The sequence below is a fragment of the Vigna angularis genome, chromosome 2, assembly GCF_016808095.1.
Source record: "Vigna angularis cultivar LongXiaoDou No.4 chromosome 2, ASM1680809v1, whole genome shotgun sequence".
In the NCBI taxonomy this organism is placed as follows: domain Eukaryota; kingdom Viridiplantae; phylum Streptophyta; class Magnoliopsida; order Fabales; family Fabaceae; genus Vigna; species Vigna angularis.
Window position 1 is genome coordinate 6,106,517 of NC_068971.1, and position 20,565 is coordinate 6,127,081.

The 20,565-nt window shown below is 40.3% G+C and overlaps 1 protein-coding gene across 1 annotated transcript; it reads right to left on the bottom strand.

Moving 5' to 3' along the window:
• Window positions 1-297: 297 nt before the first annotated feature.
• LOC108329061 (phospholipase A(1) LCAT3) lies at window positions 298-19,359 on the bottom strand. Its single transcript, XM_017563050.2, has 11 exons — window positions 19,088-19,359; window positions 18,910-19,001; window positions 18,690-18,817; window positions 17,836-17,971; window positions 17,690-17,741; window positions 16,515-16,615; window positions 15,769-15,948; window positions 9,279-9,436; window positions 8,825-8,879; window positions 911-964; window positions 298-621 (listed from the first exon to the last, which is right to left on the bottom strand). The coding sequence occupies exons 1-11, from the start codon at window positions 19,290-19,292 to the stop codon at window positions 442-444; spliced, it is 1,341 nt and encodes a 446-aa protein (XP_017418539.1). The 5' UTR covers window positions 19,293-19,359; the 3' UTR covers window positions 298-441.
• Between the last annotated feature and the right edge of the window lie 1,206 nt (window positions 19,360-20,565).

Consider the following 20,565-nt stretch of genomic DNA (forward strand, 5'->3'; position numbering starts at 1 on the left):
AATCAAAATTTTAATTTAATCCTTAAATGTATAAAAAATTCAAATTCAAATTGCTCCATAGTGTCAGTTCTATTACAAAATAGTTCTTGACATTATATTTTAATGACAAAATAATCATAAAAAAACTAAACAATAAAGATTAATTACATTATTTTTTACATATACAGGTCCAGAGTAAAGTAAATATTTTGTTCTTTCAATAATTAAATAGATAGCATGTCAGATTTAAGAATCAAATGGGTCATTTTACCCTAAAGTTTACAATGAAATTACACTACAGCTAGGCAATTTTGATTACCTGAACATTCGCCAAATTATTTATCGCACCAAGACCAGCACTTTAAGTCTTTATAAGCCTTTTTTCCTTTTTCTTAAAAAAGAAAGAAAAAGTAAAGCAAGGAATGGCATTTTCTTTTGGTAAATGAGGAACGAAAGTAACAGTTATAGAACAATAGGCAAGATTCGATGAGCATCTGCAACTTTAGATATTTTAGATTGCTTGCTAACCATTGGCTCAACACCCAACCATTTTTGAATATGTTGAAATACTGTCTCATCTCGTAATATTCCACGATGAGAAGCACCAACTCCCACCCTTTCAGTGGCTTTCAGTCCATCAGCCTGTTATATGAAAACACAAGAACTCCACAAATTACTACTAATAAACTATCCATTATATTTTATTTTACTGCATCACACGTTTATAGAATAAGTAATTACTATCAGAAGATAAATTTGGAAGTACTACATTAAGAGAGCATCACATAGTTCAAACAAATGCCCTTCTATTTGGACTACTACTTCCAAATGCCCTTGAAGGCATTACAGATCTGCTCAAAGTAATTTACAAAAATTTGAATATGGCTATAGGTAAGCGTTCTACAAAATACAGAAAGATCGGAGAAAGTACCTTCGCAGATTCAGCAGGAACTGTTCCATCCCCATCCACGTAAGAATATAGTGGCTGAAAGAAACATAGACGAGGAAATTTCTTAATACATGTAAACACGGACACAGCAGCGTATTATTAGCAAGAAATGAAATATATCCTAGGAACAGAAAGAAAAACAAAATACAGAGTCAAAATAGAAAAAATTAAGTGAACTTTCTAATATCTTTCACACCAGTTATAGATATTTTCCTAAAACTAACATGAATTAAAACAATGCGAGGGAAAAAGATACACCCTTCTAAAATATGCACATTTCTCTCCAACTAAATATATGGAAGGAACTGCAAAAGCAGCAGCCGGCTCTTAACTTATGGTATCCTTATTTTTATCAAAACCCTTAATAGCGAAAAAAAGGAAACAAAAGTCGTGTTGTAAATTGGCACTAATTTACGAGACAATATCTCTATATAATATTCACATTATATTTGTAATTATTACAGGAAAATTTTCATTTTCCATCTTTCCCTTCGTAGGTTAAGCCTATTAATAATTCCATCTTTCCCTTAGTAGGATTAGCCTACTCCTAGCTTCCATCTTTCCCTTAATAAGTTTATCTTGTTCAAATTTTCCATCTTTCCTTTTAACAAGTTTAATTTTATAAATATGGCTTAGAGCTTGAATAGGATCATCTTATCCGATAATACTCAGATCTTCTCTTTTTAAGTATCTACACGTAAGGACTTAAGTAGGTAGGGTTGCCCGAAGTCTATAAATTAGCTACATGTCACTTGTACTAAGCCTATTATTATATATTATTGCCAAAACAAGATTAGATCTTTGTCAAAAAGGAACCTTTAATTATTGTGACAATGATGAATTGGAAAATCAGAAAAAATGACATGCATGAAAATACACAAGATGAATCCAACATCCATACCTAAATGAGTGAGCAGAGGACAAAATGGATAAAATCAAGTAAAAACATGACTGTTTAATTGTCCAACATGTCAATACTATGTACAATGGCAACGAGGAGGGGGGAGAGAGAAGAAAACAGATTAATTGTCCACATGTCTCCTCATAGGCAAGACCCAGCAGAGTACCGTGGACAACCTTGACAACCTTCAGCTGCAACATGAAACACTGTGCTTCATAGCCAAAAATACCTCAGGAAACAAAGAAATATAGATTAATGGATGGAGACACTATCGCATTTGTTTCTGACACGGGACAATTGAAATTTATTTTGGGTTGTGGAAATCTGGTTAGCTCGGTCACCGTGCTTCAATGAGTTGGAACACCAATGGTGTTGAAGAGTTTAAAACAAAAACTATAACTGTCATAACTGTTTCATTGTTACAGTTTGACATATTCATTCTCTGTTATATACGTTGCATGTACTCTTTTGTTGTTTAATGAGAAAACCACTCACTTTCTCACATTCTCTCTTCTCTGCATTCTGCTCTACTCTCTTCTCTGCATAATCACTACCTTGCCACAACAGTGGTATTCAGAGCTGAAGGTTTCGAAAACTGGTGGAATTTAGGTGACGTTCAAGGAGTGGCGTGATGGCTGGATTAATCCATAGTAATCTCCCGATCTTTGATGGCAAAGATTATGATGACCGGTGCGTGAAGATGGAGGCTATTCTTGGGTTTCAAGAAGTCGATGAGGTGATAAAGAAGGGACTCCAAGAACCCCTGAAAGAGGACACAAAAGAGGTGAAGAAGCTGTACAAAGAAAATATACGCCTTGATTGCAAGGCAAGAATGCTGCTGCACCAGTGCATTTCTCCTGCGATTTTTCAGAAAGTATCAAAAGCCACCACAGCCAAAGAAGTCTGGAATATCCTGCAAGAAGGGTATGGAAACTCCGGCAAGGTGAAAAAGATCCGTTTGCAATCTCTTCAACGACAGTACGAGCTTCTCTGCATGGGCGAGCAAGAGTCGGTGATGGAGTATATTGGAAGAATCCAGGTTTTGGTCAATGCCATGAGAGCATGCGACAAAATTGTGAAGGATAAGAAGATAGTTGAAAAAATACTCCGAACCCTAACACCGCAATATGATCACATTGTAGTTGCGATAGAGGAATGCAAGGATCTGGAAGTGATGAAAATAGAGGAGTTGCAGAATTCACTCGAAGCACACGAACAAAGACTGATAGAGAGGAAGAACACAGAAAACACCGTGACACAAGGAATGAGTCAGGCGTTACAGGCAAGGAGTAAACAAAACTTCAAGAATCGTGGCAGAGGTAGAGGGAGATCACGTGGTGGACGCAGCGGAGGAAGAAACATGAAATCCTCCGATCTGAATGGTGAAGAAAATGGAAATGAGCAGAAAGAAGGAAGCAACAGAGGAGGTAGATACTTGAGAGGAAGAGGAAGAAAGGGCTCAGACAAACGAAATGTTCAGTGCTACACTTGTAACAAGCATGGGCACTATTCTTTAGAGTGTTGGCACAACGAGTCTTCCAAGAAGAACAAGAACGATGAAGCTGCAAATCTTGTACAAGAAATAGATGATTCTGAATCTGATCATGTACTTCTGATGAGCACAACTGAACGGTTGTTTTCTTCTAACCGATCGGGTCTCGGTGAAGACGATCGGTTGCTGTTAAGAAACCGAACGGATGAAGATGATCAGTTGTTGTTAAGAAACCGAACGGATGAAGACGATCGGTTGCTGTTAAGAAACCATACGAATGAAGACGATCGGTTGCTGTTAAGAAACCGAACGGATGAAGACGATCGGTTGTTGTTTAAAAACCGAACGGGAGTTGATAGACAGGAATCATCAAGCCAAACGAGAATTGACAGACATGTATCATTTCCAGACTGAACGGTCATTGACAAAAACCGAACGGGAAATAATGAAGAAACCGAGCAGTCGTTGTTGTCAAAAGATTCGAGTCATGTAGAGGATGAAACGAGCTGGTACTTGGATACAAGGTGTTCCAATCACATGACCGGAAGAAGAGAGTGGCTTGTTGATCTTGATCCGAGAAAGAAAAGCAACGTGAGGTTTGCGGATGACAGCACTGTGACGACAGAAGGGATTGGTAGAGTGTTGATCAAATGCAAGAATGGAGGAGTAGCTTACATGGACAATGTGTTATTCGTTCCCACAATGAAGAGTAACTTGTTAAGCCTTGGGCAACTCCTGGAGAAAGGATATACCATGTCCATGCACGAGAATCTTATAGAAGTATTTGATAGGAGGAAACGTTTGGCGATCAAGGCTTCGCTGGCCAAGAATAGAACATTCAAGGTGAACCTGAATGCAGCCGCAATACAATGCTTATCTTCGGTAAATGTTGAGGAAGAGAGCTGGATCTGGCACTACAGATTCGGACACTTAAACTTCAAAAGTCCGAGTCTATTAAGCAGCAAAGAACTGGTCAAAGGTGTGCCCCTAATAAATATACCTAAGAAAATTTGCGAAGGATGCGCTATGGGAAAGCAGACCAGATCAAAGTTCAAGAAGGTAGCACCCGAACTTGCCAAACAGCCACTCGAGGTTGTTCATTCAAACGTCTGTGGTCCTTTTGAAGTAACGACGTTTGGAGGTAATAGATATTTCCTACTCTTTGTTGATGAATGGACTAGGAAGTTATGGATTTATTTGTTAAAAGAAAAGAAAGAAGTCTTCTCATGTTTTGTAAAATTCTGTGCAATGGTTGAGCGGCAATCGGCTCTGCAAGTAAAGATTCTTAGAACTGACGGAGGCGGAGAATTCAACTCTGGAGAGATGAGCAAGTTCTGTGATGAAAAGGGGATCACACACGAAGTTATAGCTCCTTACACGCCTCAACATAACGGCTTGGCCGAGAGGAGGAACATAACTTTGGTTGAAATGACAAGGTGTTTGCTCAAAGGAAAGAATCTACCACACATCTTGTGGGGAGAGGCTGTCTCCACAGCAGCCTACTTGTTGAACAGATGTCCAACGAAGGCTCTAGCAGATTGCACTCCAGAAGAGGCGTGGACAGGGATTAAGCCATCAGCAGATAATTTTAAAATCTTTGGATCAGTGAGTTTCAAGCACATACCAGACGAGAAGAGAAAGAAGCTTGCAGATAAAAGCAAAGCCTATATACTGGTAGGCTTTCATCCAACTGGGGCATACAGACTATATAGTCCAAAGAAGAATGAGATAGTGATCAGGAGAGATGTTTTGATAGACGAGTCAGCCACGTTTAATTGGCTGGATGTAGAGACAAGTTCAATCAGTGGTGGGTCGTGTCAAGTTGGCTTGAAGATAAGAAACCTGACGAAGTCAAGGAAGTAGCAGCTGGTCTGGAGGTAAATAAAAGAAGATCTCAAAGGACTAGATTTCCTTCAACGAGGCTTACAGATCACGAGGTGTTCATGGATAATGAGATAGCTGAAACTGGTGATCTGGTTCACTCCGCACTCTTGGCTGACGCTGAAATACTGACGTGGGAACAAGCTATCAATATGGAAGATTGGAGAGCAGCAATGATAGAAGAGTTGAGAGCTATAGAGAAAAACAAAGCGTGGGAAATGATGGAATTGCCTCGACAAAAACAAGCAATTGAGGTCAAGTGGGTATTCAAAACAAAGTAAAAGCCAGATGGTAGCATAGCTAAGCTGAAAGCTAGATTGGTTGCTAAGGGGTTCCTGCAAAAGCCTGGAGTTGATTTTACTGAGGTGTTTGCACCAGTTGCAAGGCTGGAGACAGTGAGACTTGTTGCAGCTGTTGCAAATCTAAAAGGATGGGAGATATGCCAAATGGACGTAAAATCTGCTTTCTTGAATGGCCCTCTACAAGAAGAAGTTTACGTAACACAGCCACCTGGACTTGAGAAAGAAGGTGAAGAATGGAAAGTGTATAAATTGAATAAAGCTTTGTACGGGTTGAGACAGGCACCCCGAGCTTGGAACACTCACATCAACTCTTGGCTCATTGAATTTGGATTTCACAAATGCACGGTTGAGTTTGGAATCTATGTGAAACAGGTTGAATAGCAAGGTGTTTTATTGGTCTGCTTATATGTAGACGACCTACTCATAACAGGAAGCACAGCAGAGGCTATCGAAGATTTTAAAACAAGAATGAAAGGAGACTTTGAGATGACTGACCTTGGTAGTCTGGGTTACTTCCTTGGGCTGGAATTCTTACGTACATCTGATGGAATGCTTGTGCATCAGAGTAGGTATATTGGTGAAATTCTGAAGCGGTTTGGCATGGAAGACTGCAACAGCGTGAGCGTACCAGTGATGGCCAATACCAAGCTGTCTCTCCAAGCTGATGACAAGAAGGTTGATGCTACCTTGTTTAAACAGATTGTAGGATCACTCAGGTATGTGTGCAATAGTAGACCAGATATTAGTTATGGTGTTGGGCTGGTTAGTAGATTCATGGGTGATCCCAGACAATCTCACCTCTTCAGTGCTAAACATATATTGCGCTACCAATGGGGACGGCAGATTATGGTCTTTTCTATCCTAAGAAGTTTGACGGAATGAAAGGAATGTTAGAAGCTTGGAGTGATTCGGATTGGTGTGGAGATCAAATGGATAGAAAGAGCACGTTCGACTATGTATTTAAATACATGGGAGCGTCGTTTAGCTGGTGTTCGAAAAAGCAGAGTGTTGTAGCACTCTCATCTTGCGAAGCTAAGTATATTGCCTCATCCGAAACCGCATGTCAGTGTGCCTGGATAGAAACGATGTTGGATGAATTGATGATTGAATGCTGCAAACCAATCCAACTATTGATAGATAACAGATCGGCTATCAATCTATCTAAAAACCCCATCTCACATGGTAGAAGCAAGCATATAGAAACCAAGTTTCATTATCTAAGAGAGCAAGTTGGCAAAGGAAGACTGGAACTGGTGCATTGCTCCACAGATGATCAAATAGCCGATATTTTCACCAAGGCTCTACGGCAAAGCAGATTTGTGAAGCTTAGAGATTATCTTGGAGTTAAATCTTGTAGAAGTTTTGTTTTAAGAGGGGTGTGTTGAAGAGTTTAAAACAAAAACTATAACTGTCATAACTGTTTCATTGTTACAGTTTGACATATTCATTCTCTGTTATATACGTTGCATGTACTCTTTTGTTGTTTAATGAAAAAACCACTCACTTTCTCACATTCTCTCTTCTCTGCATTCTGCTCTACTCTCTTCTCTGCATAATCACTACCTTGCCACAACAAATGGGACTCTATTTCAGCAACAACAAATTGCTTGGCTAAGGGGTGGAGTGATGAGGGATACCCTTTAGTTAGTTAATTAGTTAGGATATCTGCTTGAAGAAATAAGGAATGTTACCTATAAATAATAGTGGAGAAGAGAGATCTCTGGTCAAAATTTAGAGAACTAAAGACTTAGGGTACTGGGAGGTGTGCAGACCCTTTAAGATCTGCAAGTTACGAACTTCAGGTGAATGATCGAGTAGAATAAGTTGTGGCTCCAGACTTCTCAAAACATCTAGAGCCAGTATATTGCTTTCTAGGGAGCTTTTCCCAATTGTTCAGTCAACTAAAAACATATTGTCTTGTTTTTCATACCATTTCTAACAAACAGAAACGAAGAAAATAGATCATAGATCATTCAGCCTTCCATTGACAATCATATTTTTAACAATAATCATTGAACATATATTTTAAGCTTTTGGACTTTTATTGTTTAAAAAATATTTTTTTAGAGTTTTTTATCTATGTTGGTAAATGGAGCAACTTTGATGGTTTGTTGATTTAACAACATTAGAAAATTCACTTAAAGCAAGGATCTTCTCACTTAAACGAACTCAATCATTTTGGCGAGAAGATATAAAGAGAGACTTTCGCTTAAAGCATGGTTTCTGCTTGCTTAAGCGAAGACGTGTTGGTCGCTTAAGTATTATATTAGCTGCAAAGATAAGAAGTTCGTGAACTCAGCCCATTAGGATTCTTATAAATAAGACCTAGAGAGAGGGATTAGATAACTTTTGATGGGTAAAGAAGATCCTAAATTCTCAAAGCAACGACTGAAAAACATCTCTCCAAGCATTCATCACGGACCAACTTTTGATCATAAGAAATTACTCTCTAATTATAACATTGGTGATTAATTTCCCTTTTTGTTAGGGTTGGATGTAACATGACTTAAACTCGTGTAAACACCATATTTAAAATTTATCAAAGATTTATTTCAATTATACTGTTATTATATACATTCAATACTTTATTAGTTTGATCACAGTTTACTTAAACAATTAAGATTTGATTGAAATTTTGAAATGCTTTTAAACTATATTATTGTAAAGAGCACTTAATTGGAATTAATGCTAGGAACAAAATGATTTTAGTTTGGGATTTTTTTCATTTTTGATCTATAATGTTGATTGATCATTTATAATTTACACGGGATTGAGATTATAGTCAATCAATTTAGGTTCTTTTGTATAAGAAATTAATTTGAATAATTTAATGAGGTGATCATATGAATAGGATATAAGGTTGTTTTGTAAAACTCAAACCTCACATCTTTATACCTTCTATAGTAGATACGGTGATTAGTGAAAATTTCCTCTTTTTCCCTTGCATACCTCTAATGGTCCATCATAGGGGCACCAAAGAGATAACTCGTGAGTAATGAGTTATTAATGTTCAATAAAACTAGATTTGCAATCATTTGAAGATTTTATTTTGTTTACAAGAAAGTAATCATGTTCTTGTTGATAGTTTTCTATTCAATCTGTAGAGGAAGCCCTAACTCCCAAGAGCTAGAATTGATTTAAGTTTATTTTTAAAATTCAGGATTTTCTGGTCTCATTTAGGATTATGACAAATACTAGCCTCTCAGTAAAGATATAAAACAACGATGAAGAATAAATGACTATTTTTAAAGAATATAGATAGAAGAGTCTCGTTAGCGGTCTTCCTTTTAGGCATGTAAGAGATTTAAGTGGTGACTCACCATTGTGTGGCAAATTTCGGATAAGTCCTCAATTGGAGAATCTTCCGAACCATAACTGCATTTAGCACGAAAATCAGGACATTTCAGAAGCAAACATAATATAGAAACCTTTGAATATCGAGAAGTGGACATTGCATCTAAACTATCTAGAGGATAATATTATCCTTCGTATCAAGCTCAAATTCTAATGACAAGATTCTCCTTCTTATGTAGACCAAAATATGGAAAAGGGTTTAAACTTAATAAAAAGAAGTCCAGATAACGTGAAAATATAAGAAACTGATATGGGGCTTTGTAAAATTCAGATCAAAGATGTAGGGAGAATAAACATCCAGTTTCAACCAATTTTCTTATCTCTCAACCTAAATTAATGCTTCGGTAAAAAAACAAAAGCCTAAATTAATGCTTCGGGTTTATAGATGTACTATTTTCCAACAACAATTTAGTAACATACCAAACATCAAAAGGTGTGTCCAACGATGTCCCGTAAATGTTATAGAAGCTGACTCCATCTGGCAATTTAGCATTTGCGATAAGTTGTCGTGTTTTAATAGCCCAGTCAAGGATATCAAAGTTAAAGGGAAGCCGTATTGTTTTCCCATTGTAACTTAGCTGCAAAAATAACACCCATAAGTCCTTGGTACAAGCAAAAGGAAAATTGCACGAGGATAAATTTTCTGTATCAGAAAAGGAAAGATAACATCTGTCATATTGAATGGTTTTCATGACTAACACAATCATTTTTCACTTGGCATTAGAGATAAAACTTGCATAATGACATTTGTTTAGCTTACTAAGCAATAGATATCATGCTGACTTCAGATCTTCCTTTAAAGAGACGTCAAGTGAGATACAACAAGTGTTCTGAGAACAGGACCAGATCAAAACAACCAGTTTTCCTGATTGACCTCGGAACTCATCCAAGGCTCAGTTCTTATCTAATAATCATAATTGGTCATAACTGGTCAAAGAATATGCAAATAGGCTGGTTTTTTCAGAACCAGTCAAACAAACTGCAGTGCCTAGGTGGGTCAACCAGTATACATCAGTGTGGCATAGCAGCTCATGAAGTGCCGTGACACAAAATGGTTAGGAGCTTAACTCAAGAACTTCACATGTGACGCTAAGGAATTAGCCCTTAGGCCAAAAACACCTTAATAATTGATGCAGTAATATATCTATAAATCAGATTTAGTGATCACTAATATTGCCTTAATAACATTCTTTTACATTATAAAAGAAAAGTGTAATCATATTGTTAGAGAATGGAGGGTTTATAAGAGAAGAAAGGAGAAACAGAGGACGTAACGGTGAGACCGTTAAGTGAGTTGGACTTAACTGTGAGACAGTTAAGTCAGTTGGGGTTTAACTGTAATGGGATTTGGGGAAAGAGGCCTTTATAAGGACCTCTTTGTTGTATCAGTAGGGAGCTTTTTAGACATTTGTGAATTGTTGACCGGTCATAGCCACTGGTGGAGGAGGTTAAGCTCCTGGAATGCTCTGTATACTAGTTTCTTTTGTTGTGAATACATACCATCTCTCATTCCATATTCTGTGGTGTTGGTTTCCGTGAGGGCAAGAGTGCGAGTGTGTTAGAATTCTTACCTGGATCTCTAACAAAGTGGTCCGACCTGCCGGATCGAAATCGGAGAGAGAACGCGATGGAGGGGAAGCTACATGCTTTGGAGAACAGAATTGAAGGAAAAATGAACGTCGTTGAAGGACGAATGGAACACCTGGAGATGGCAGTAGACGGGTTGAAGGCGGAATCAACGGCCAACCGGCAAGACTCGATAGCGATGCGTAAAGACATCCAAGAACTGTTACGATTGATGGGTGTGCAAAGCAAGCCAAACGGGGAGAGTTCTGACGGGAACCATGGTTCAGTCAATGATAATGGGGGTGGCCGGCGAGAGGAAGCCGAAGGAGAAAGAGAAGGGGAACGATCAGAGAATCAACCCCATTGGAGGCGACGGGTGGAGTTACCCACGTTTGAAGGAGCCGATCCGTTGAACTGGATTAATAGGGCCGAAAAATTCTTTGAGATACAGAAGGTGGCGGAGGCGGAGAAGATCGAACTGGCTCACATCAGTATGGAGGGAAGCGCTGGTTATTGGTTTAAATTTTGGAAGGAAAAGGCGAGCGACCGATCATGGGAGGGGCTCAAAGAAGCGTTGTTGATCAGATTCGAGAGTCGATACCGGGGCGGCATTTTTGAGAGGATGGCGGCGATCAAGCAAACAGCCACTGTGGAGGAATATGTGAGAGAATTTGAAGCTCTGGCCAGACAGACGAAGGCGTTCTCGGACGACCAGTTGTTGGGATACTTCCTGGCGGGCTTACGAGAGGAATTGCGATGTCAGGTGAGACCCCACGACCCACGAAACTTGATGACGGCGATGAAGCTGGCGAGGGACGTCGAAGAGGTGCTACGCAGGATAGGTCTGCTGGGATGGACGTCATCCAAGAATCCGTCATCATGGGGACGAACGACAGGAGGAGGATCAGGGGTGGTAAGAAACGAACCGCCGAGGAGCCAATCGATGCGAGCGACCCCGACCGAGAGTGTCGGGTCCGTCAGACGTGACCGTGCTGCTGGAGGCGATCTGGTGAGAGGCGGAATGCAAGGAGGAAGTGATAGTCGTGGAAGAAGCTCAAGAAACCTGCCCTACCCGGAGTTTCTGAAACACAGAGAAGAAGGAAGGTGTTTCCGATGTGGGGGGCCATTTAGCCCAGGGAACAGTGCCCGGAGAAGAGTTTACGGGTGGTGATACTGGCCGAAGATGAAGAAGAGGATATTGAAGGGGAAGATGTAGAGTTAGAACCCCCCGGCATGGAGTTATCGGCGTTCTCGGTAGGTGGGTTGACGCAACCTAAAACATTGAAGTTGCAGGGGAAAGTGGGAGGAAAAGACGTGCTAATATTGGTTGACAGTGGTGCCAGCCACAACTTTGTGAGTAGACGATTGGTGGAGGAATTGCAGTTGGCATAGGAGGATACCCCTCCCTACCAGGTGAGTTTGGGAGACGGACGTAAGAAACGGACGCGTGGATGTTGCCCGAAGGTAGTGGTCGACATGGGGGGAGTTGCGATCGGGGAAAAATTTTACTTGTTCGACCTGGGGGGTGTCGACATGATCCTAGGCGTGGAGTGGCTGGCCAAGCTGGGAGAGATTACCCTCAACTGGCGGGAATCGACCATGGCGTTCGAACATGCAAGGAAAAGGGTGGTTGTTAAGGGTGATCCGAAGTTGGATAAAAGGGTGGTCGGACCAGAGAAGTTGATGAAGTTGAGTGAGGTAGAGGTTTGGGCGATTGTCTGGAGTTTGGAGGGTGCAAAGGGGAGCGAGAAGGAAGTAGAGAGAGAAGAGTGGGTTGAAAAACCGAACGGGGACTTGGAGAACATTTTAACACGACATGCAGGGGTATTTCAGGAACCCACAGGTTTGCCACCTAATAAAAAAGAGAAGCATCGGATTACGTTAAAAGAAGGCACCGACCCCGTGAACGTACGTCCATATCGTTACCCGCACGTCATGAAGGAAGAGATCGAGCAACAGGTGACGGACATGCTGCATGCAGGGATTATACGACCGAGTATAAGTCCATATTCAAGCCCGGTCATCCTCGTCAAGAAGAAGGATGGGAGTTGGCAGTTCTGTATAGACTACCGAGCGCTCAACCGCGCCACTGTTCCCAACAAGTTTCTGATCCCCGTAATCGAAGAGCTGCTGGACGAGCTCCATGGCGCTCAGTATTTCTCAAAGGTGGACCTCAAGGCTGGGTATCACCAGATTAGGATGAATGAGGATGACGTGCAGAAAACGGCGTTCCGCACTCACTTGGGACATTACAAGTTCCTTGTGATGCCGTTCGGCCTTACAAATGCCCCATCCACTTTCCAGAGCGCCATGAACGATCTCCTTGGACCATTCTTGCGGAGATTCGCGCTCGTCTTTTTTGACGACATACTCATCTACAGTGCGACATGGAGGGAGCATTTACGACACGTGGAGCAAGTGTTGAGCTGCTTACAGCAAAATCACTGGGTGGCCAATCAGAAGAAGAGTGAGTTCGGGAAGAAGACGATCAGATATTTAGGGCACGTCATATCAGGAGAAGGGGTCCAGATGGATCAGGAAAAGATAGAGGGGGTAATTGCGTGGGAGGAGCCAAAAACTCTGAAGGCGTTGAGGGGATTCTTGGGTCTCACCGGATATTACCGGCGATTCATCCGAGACTATGGGAAGATAGCCAAGCCCCTGACCGAGATGTTGAAAAAGGGGAATTTTGTGTGGACGGAGACTGCCCGGGAAGCGATGGGAAGATTGAAAACAGCGGTGACCACAACACCAGTGTTGGCGTTGCTGGATTTCTCGCAACCCTTCCAGGTAGAATGCGACGCGTCGGGCACGGGACTTGGGGCGGTGCTCACCCAGAAAAGGAGACCGATCGCTTATTTTAGCAAAGCATTATCAGAAGTGACGTTGGGCAAGTCGATCTACGAGAAAAAGTTGATGGCGGTGGCCCTAGCGGTGCAACATTGGCGTCCGTATTTGTTGGGCCACAAATTCGTGGTGTATACGGATCAGAGAAGTCTAAAGTTTTTGTTGGAACAGAGGGTGACGACCCAAGCGCAGCAACACTGGATAGCCAAACTGCTCGGCTACGATTTCGACATAGTGTATAAACCGGGCGCCAGTAACCGGGTGGCGGACGCGCTATCACGGAAAGGTAGCGAGGAGTTGGAGAACAAGGCTGAGATTGAAGGGGACGACGGGGGTGGTGAATTGATGGGGATAATGAGACCGTATTGGAAAGATTTCCCGGACGTGATGCGAGAAGTGGAGGAAGATGATAACTTGAATAAAATCCGAGAAGGAGTCATCCAGGATCCCAACAAATACCCGGCATACACCCTTGAGAACGGACGATTGCACTACAAGGGGAGGCTGGTTATTCCGGCACAGTCTGAGTAGGTACAGAAATTGTTGGCCGAGTTTCATACCACCCCGACGGGGGGCCATTCGGGGGTCTATAGAACTTACCGGAGATTGGCACAGTCGCTGCACTGGGAAGGGATGAAGAAATCCGTGACGGAGAATGTCAGTCGCTGTTTGGTGTGCCAACAGCACAAATACATGACGGCGTCCCCACAGGGATTATTGCAACCACTGCCTATTCCACAAGCTATATGGGAGGACATCAGCATGGACTTTATTGTGCGACTCCCAAAATCCAAGGGCCAGGACGCTATATTGGTAGTTGTCGACCGACTGAGTAAATACGGGCACTTCATACCGCTCAGACATCCCTATACTGCCCGAACGGTCGCGGAAGTTTTTGTAAGAGAGGTAGTGAAGCTTCATGGGATTCCCAAGACCATAGTGAGTGATCGTGACCCCTTATTTCTCAGTGCCTTTTGGAGAGAGATGTTTAAGATGCAGGGAACCCATCTCCGGATGAGCACAGCATACCATCCGGAGACGGACGGCCAAACAGAGGTGCTAAATAGGGTGTTGGAGGGATACTTACGATGCTTCTGTTCCGAGCAGCCTAAGACATGGACCGTGGTCCTTCCATGGGCAGAATACTGGTACAACACCAGTTACCAAGGAGCTGCCAAATGCATGCCGTTTGAAGTGGTATATGGGAGGGCACCCCCGTCGCTGTCAAGGTTCATTTCGGGGGAAACAATGGTGGAAGCAGTGGCTCAAGAACTACAAACAAGAGATGAAGCATTGCAGCAGCTGCAATATCATTTGTCGAAGGCGCAAGACGCGATGGTAAAGCAAGCAAATCGTAAGAGGAGGCCGATAACCATTAAGGTAGAAGATTGGGTATTTTTAAAGATAAGGCCCCACCGACAAACATCTATGGCGGTAAAATTGCATCCGAAGTTAACGGCTAGATACTATGGGCCATTCAAAGTCATCCAGAAGATAGGGGAGGTGGCGTTCAGATTAGAATTACCAGCGACCGCCAGGATTCACCCGGTTTTCCACGTGTCTCAGTTGAAGTTGGCGATTGGGACAAAGCAGGTGGAAGCTGAGCTGCCAGCAGACTTGCAAGTAGGGGGATATACATGCTGGCCAACTAAGGTGTTGAATAGAAGGGTCCAGCAGCGTGAGGGGGAACAACGTGAACAGGTTTTGGTCGAATGGCAAGATGGAGGGGCAGACAGTGCAACGTGGGAGGATCGGAGTTTGATGCAGGAACAGTTCCCCGAGTTTGACCTTGGGGACAAGGTCGATTTTCAGGAGGGGAGTAATGTTAGAGAATGGAGGGTTTATGAGAGAAGAAAGGAGAAACAAAGGACGTAACGGTGAGACCGTTAAGTGAGTTGGACTTAACTGTGAGACAGTTAAGTCAGTTGGGGTTTAACTGTAATGGGATTTGGGGAAAGAGGCCTTTATAAGGACCTCTTTGTTGTATCAGTAGGGAGCTTTTTAGACATTTGTGAATTGTTGACCGGTCATAGCCACTGGTGGAGGAGGTTAAGCTCCTGGAATGCTCTGTATACTAGTTTCTTTTGTTGTGAATACATACCATCTCTCATTCCATATTCTGTGGTGTTGGTTTCCGTGAGGGCAAGAGTGCGAGTGTGTTAGAATTCTTACCTGGATCTCTAACACATATAGTCTGAAATGCTGATTCTTTTACAGAAAAAAAAAGTATACAAAGAAAGGGATAACTAAAACTAAGGGAGAACAAGTTATCCTCCAAAACCAGAAAAAGGATACGAGAAGAAACATGAAAGAAAAAGCCTCAAGAATACAACAAACAAGTCAAACGACAAACAGAATATTAATATATGCCAACAAATTACTTAGTAATCATACAAGAAAAATCAAAGCTTTACCATATAAATCTTTGAACATTTTAAAGCATATATGCCCACATATCTTAGACTCATCAACCTAAAGAAAAGTTGAAATAGATTACCTCATTATTCCGCAGTGCTTCTTCAAATAAAGATATACTCTGGGTTGGTCCATAAGATTCCAAATTGGTGTTATTGTCCCCGTCCTTTGTATGCTTTCGCCAGACTAGAATTTCTGGCTGCTTTTTCCACTCATAAGATGGATTTGCCAACATTTCATAGACTGATGGACACTCCACTAGCTAATGTGTAAGAAAGATCATTCCAAAAAACTTAGTGGTTTTACCACATGTTACACGAAGTAAGAAAATTGTGACTATTCTCAAATGAATGAATAAGACTGTGACCAGGCTTTGGATCTGAAGAACTAATAGATATGAGCTGCAGACATCAGTGAATCACTGTAATGGGTGCCAGGTTCAACAGTGTGGGGCCTTCAATAGCTAATTCAGAATAGTTAATTGTAGTGAGAAGCACTCCGAGAAAGTGTGAAAGTGTATACATGGGGAATGGTCTTAGCCATTAGAAGCTTCATAGCAGAAAACAACTCCAGAACCCCTCAGTCATTCTGCCCCGTATGTAGCTCATATCCACTAGTTCCAAAGGATTCAAAGATAAGTCACCATCCAATCCATTCCTTTGAAAAGGCAGTTCATTTGAACTGGACCACGTCCCCAAGGCCCTGATTTAAAATTTTAAAAATACAAAGAAAATCTGTCCTTGGAAAAATATTTTTTTCCAACAGTCAAAGTTCAATTCAAAGATAGTCCACCTTTTCACAAAAATTTACTTGGGAACAAGAATTTACCAATTGATGCATAGTCCACCTTTTCACAAAAAAGTAGCTTTGAAAGCCATCAACAAACTCTAATCCAGTTAATAAAGAATCATTGATGCACCCTGGGGCTCCTGTTCATGTGGAATTCATAATCAAGCAAGGATGGTTTAAGACATCTGGGAAAATGGAAATGGATGCATATAAATGAAAAGTATCCTAAGCTCTTTAAGTTGTGACGCAGAGCATTGGCAATATTCCGATAAATTCATAGTCGCAGATTTTTCTAAAACTTTCATCTCATCAGTATATTTATAGTAGGGTCCCTAGATAAAAAAGGTCGACAAGAAAAGAGACTGGTTTCTCTTGGTAACTAATGTTGTAAGACAATCATGGCTCAGTGTTTATTTCAATCCAGTGCGTGGAAAAATGTCAGAAAAAAATCGAGTTTCTTATAAAGAACAGAGACATAAAATTATGTACTTTAATAGGGCCCGTGCTAATCAAATCAATGAGATGAAAACATCCATTTGAATACAAAGAGTAAATAATTAGTATAAGTAGTTAACAAAATTTGAAGAATAGCAGGTTGTCCATAAATCACACGCTGTTAAGAATTTATTTCAAATTCATCTTACGAGTTTTCACATTGACTATATCATATGGTATTGGACCTATTTTTCGTTCAAGAGAATTTTGTCAGCAAGCTTCTTATGGTTCCATTCATGTGCCAGACCTTGATCAATGTGCAAATATTTTCACTAAAGCTCTCTCCCTTTTGGTTTTGTGCTCTTCAGTCCAAGCTCAAGGTGGTTGATTTGCATGCTTCTCACCCCTCATGAGCTTGCAGGGGTATTGGGGGCATAGTTTTACTCCACAAGTTTACTTTACTTATTAAGTAGTAATTTAGTAGCTTCTATGACAGTTGAATTCTCTAACTAACCAAGAGATAGTTAGATTCTGTTAGTACCTTCTGTTAGAAGCTAATGTCACTGATTATATAAACCTGATGCAACTCAGAAATTCTTGGGGAGTGAATTCATTTTCATTGACAGAATCTTCTCTCTGAAACTCAACATATGATAAGTTTATATTCAGCAAACCTAATGTTTTTAAATTTTCTATTATAGACCAATTCAAATGAGTGCAGTTTACCAAAAAGAACAGGGGCCAAAAGAAAGGAAAACACGCAACTGCAAAGGAATCACCTTGGAAAGGGCAAGCCAAGCAAATCCACTTATTCACATATTTCGTAAACACCTGCCAAGGAACAATGAAAACAATCACTAGTTACAATATAAGTTCCCTCCCTATATATACATAGGACAAGATCATAGAGAAAAATTATGCACACATCTCTGTGAAGCGACATGAAACACGAGATCATAATTCCTCCCATGGAATGAGAAATTAAATTGACTTTTCTTCCACCAGAAGCTTTGTGAGCAGTCTCCAACTTATGTTTAAGACCTTCCATTGACTTGTCAATCCTACCATCAACAACAACAATAATAACAATGAGTACATAGTGTGAAGTTAGACCCTAAACTCCTCCATAAGCATGTATAGCAGAAAAATGAAACAGACGGTAAAATGAAAGGAACTTCTCTTGTAAATTGAAATCAACTTATGTAACAGGACTTTTTGAAAATTTAAATGAGACATAGTAAAACTGGGGCATAAGGATCTGTTTGGACAAATTTGTCTAATAAAAAGAAAAAAATGAAATGATTTTTTCCAGAATGAAAGTTAACTTATCCATAAACTAACTTGTAAAAATTTTCTCATTAGTTTCTCCATTTTTAACTTAAACCTAACCTAATTATTGGAAAATCACATTAATTGTAGAGGGTTACCTTAATTACAACCTCAAAGATGATTGTTTAGATCTCACTGTTACGGTCAAATTAAAGTAGATAAGCGGAGACACTGTTTATCTTACAAGTAAATTTCGTAGGATTGAATTAAGTCCTAAATCCAAATTCGAAGATTAATTTTAACTTAAAGAAGAAGTTTGTTTCCTATTTTCTTATCAGGTAAGTGTTTAAGGAAGAATTTATCCGAATAATTCATAAGTTGACTTGAAGTCATGGAAGACGCCCAGTTCATTTTTTGTAATTTTTCCCCTATTAGAGTCTATAGAAAAAAAAAAACTCCCCACGGTACATAACAAATTCAGGAAATGAAGTTTATAGCTCATAGCGTTACCTATTGCTTTGGCGGAAATCATATCCGAACCCAAACAGCGTGGTTCCCTTCTCGTAACCGCATGCAACAAGCATCTCAATCATGTCGTGAAAATGATACACCTCTGTCAAATGCACGCATTTCGTAAACTGCCAGACAACACGAGAGAAACACTCAGCCACAAGAACACACCAAAGAACGAAATAATTACAAGTAAAATAATGTATAATCAGTCACTGACCCACGATGGATCCAAAATATCGATCGCATAGAGGCCATGATCATCGTCAGGGACCACAAGCTTAGACTTCTTGTCCAACGTTTCACAGTAGCCTGAGAGTTCGCGTCAATTTGCGAGACCAACAACGACTTAACCGAAAACTCAGAAATGGTGGAAAGAGAAGAAGTAGAGGTAGGACCTGTTTTGGGATTGTAAAGGGACCAAATCTTCTTCCGGAACTCCATATCAGCGAGCAGAAGCCTGACCCAAACCCGGGTTGTGAACCCGAATGTCTTGGGCTTGGAATTCACAATGGAGCCGCCCATGCCCGAAACCAGCAGAACCGGGTCGCGATCGGCGATCGCCTTGGCCTCGTCGGATCCAAAGCACGGGCAAAAACGCATGGCTTCGTCGTTTTCTTCTTCTTCTCACTGAAGCTGGTGAGGAGTTTCAACTAGTGGGCGAACACACGAGCCAATTATTTATTAACGTACGAATAAATAAATAAATAAATAAATAAATAAATAATAGAATTATTATTAATTTTGGTTATTGGTGAAGAGAAAATGGAAAAAATAAAAATAGAAGAGGTTTGTTTTTGTGTCCAAGCTGGAAATAGATGTCATTGGATTCTGGATTTTTAGGCATTATCCTTTGTGCATGGGAAAATACTCAACTGCTTGCGTATGTGTGCAATGTACTCCATCCGGACATCCATTTTGCATCTGCATTCTCCTTCTTTGGTTTATTTGCTTTGGCTTATTGTTGAGTGTCCGAATTTACAACTCTAGTCCCTAACGTTAAAGAATCGAAGTTCCTATCTTTTTTTCAGCTGGTTTATATTATTTTTTATTTAGCTTAAATTTTTATATGATTTTTGCTTTGTCTTTTGGTTTTTATTTTTAAATAAATTTTAATTTTATTCCTATAATTGTTAATGTACATCAATCGAGTTATTTTTTTAGTTTTTTTAAAAACGATGTTAAAAGTGTTGTGATGTAGAAAAAGATAATATATATTTGTAAAAAATTTTAATTATATTGTGGAGAGGTTGATAGGTCAACAAGACAGTCAGAGAGTACGGCTAAAAGTATGGAGAATTCAAACAACAAAACATTCGAAGAACTAAGCTAAGTGCATGAAGAACTTAAATAGCTCAGATTCAGAGAGTTCGATAAAATGTATGGAAAAGTCAAATAGTTCGGCAAGACATTCCTAGAACTCGATAAGGTGCATCAAGAAGTCAAATAGCTCGGTGAGAAGTCCAATAAGCTCGGTCTGACTTGTCGAGCTCTTCGGATGGTTAAGTTGTCTGACTTCTTCATGCACTTTACCGAGCTATCCAGATGTCTTGCCTAGCTATTTAAGCTCTCCATGAACTTAGTCAAGCTATCCAAATGTCTTACCGAACTATTTGAGTTCTCCATAAACTTTATGAATGTCTTGTCAAGTTGTTTGAGTTCTTCCTACTATTAACTAAGCTCTATGGATATCTTGCGAATCTTTCAACCTCTCCATTGTATAGTTACCAAAATTTTACATGTATGCATTGTCCTTTTCCACATACTACACTCTTAACATTGTTTTTGGAAAACTAATGATAATGATTCGATTGATGCACATTAACAAATTTAGAGATAAAATTGAATTTTTTTTAAAAACGAAGATCAAGTTGAC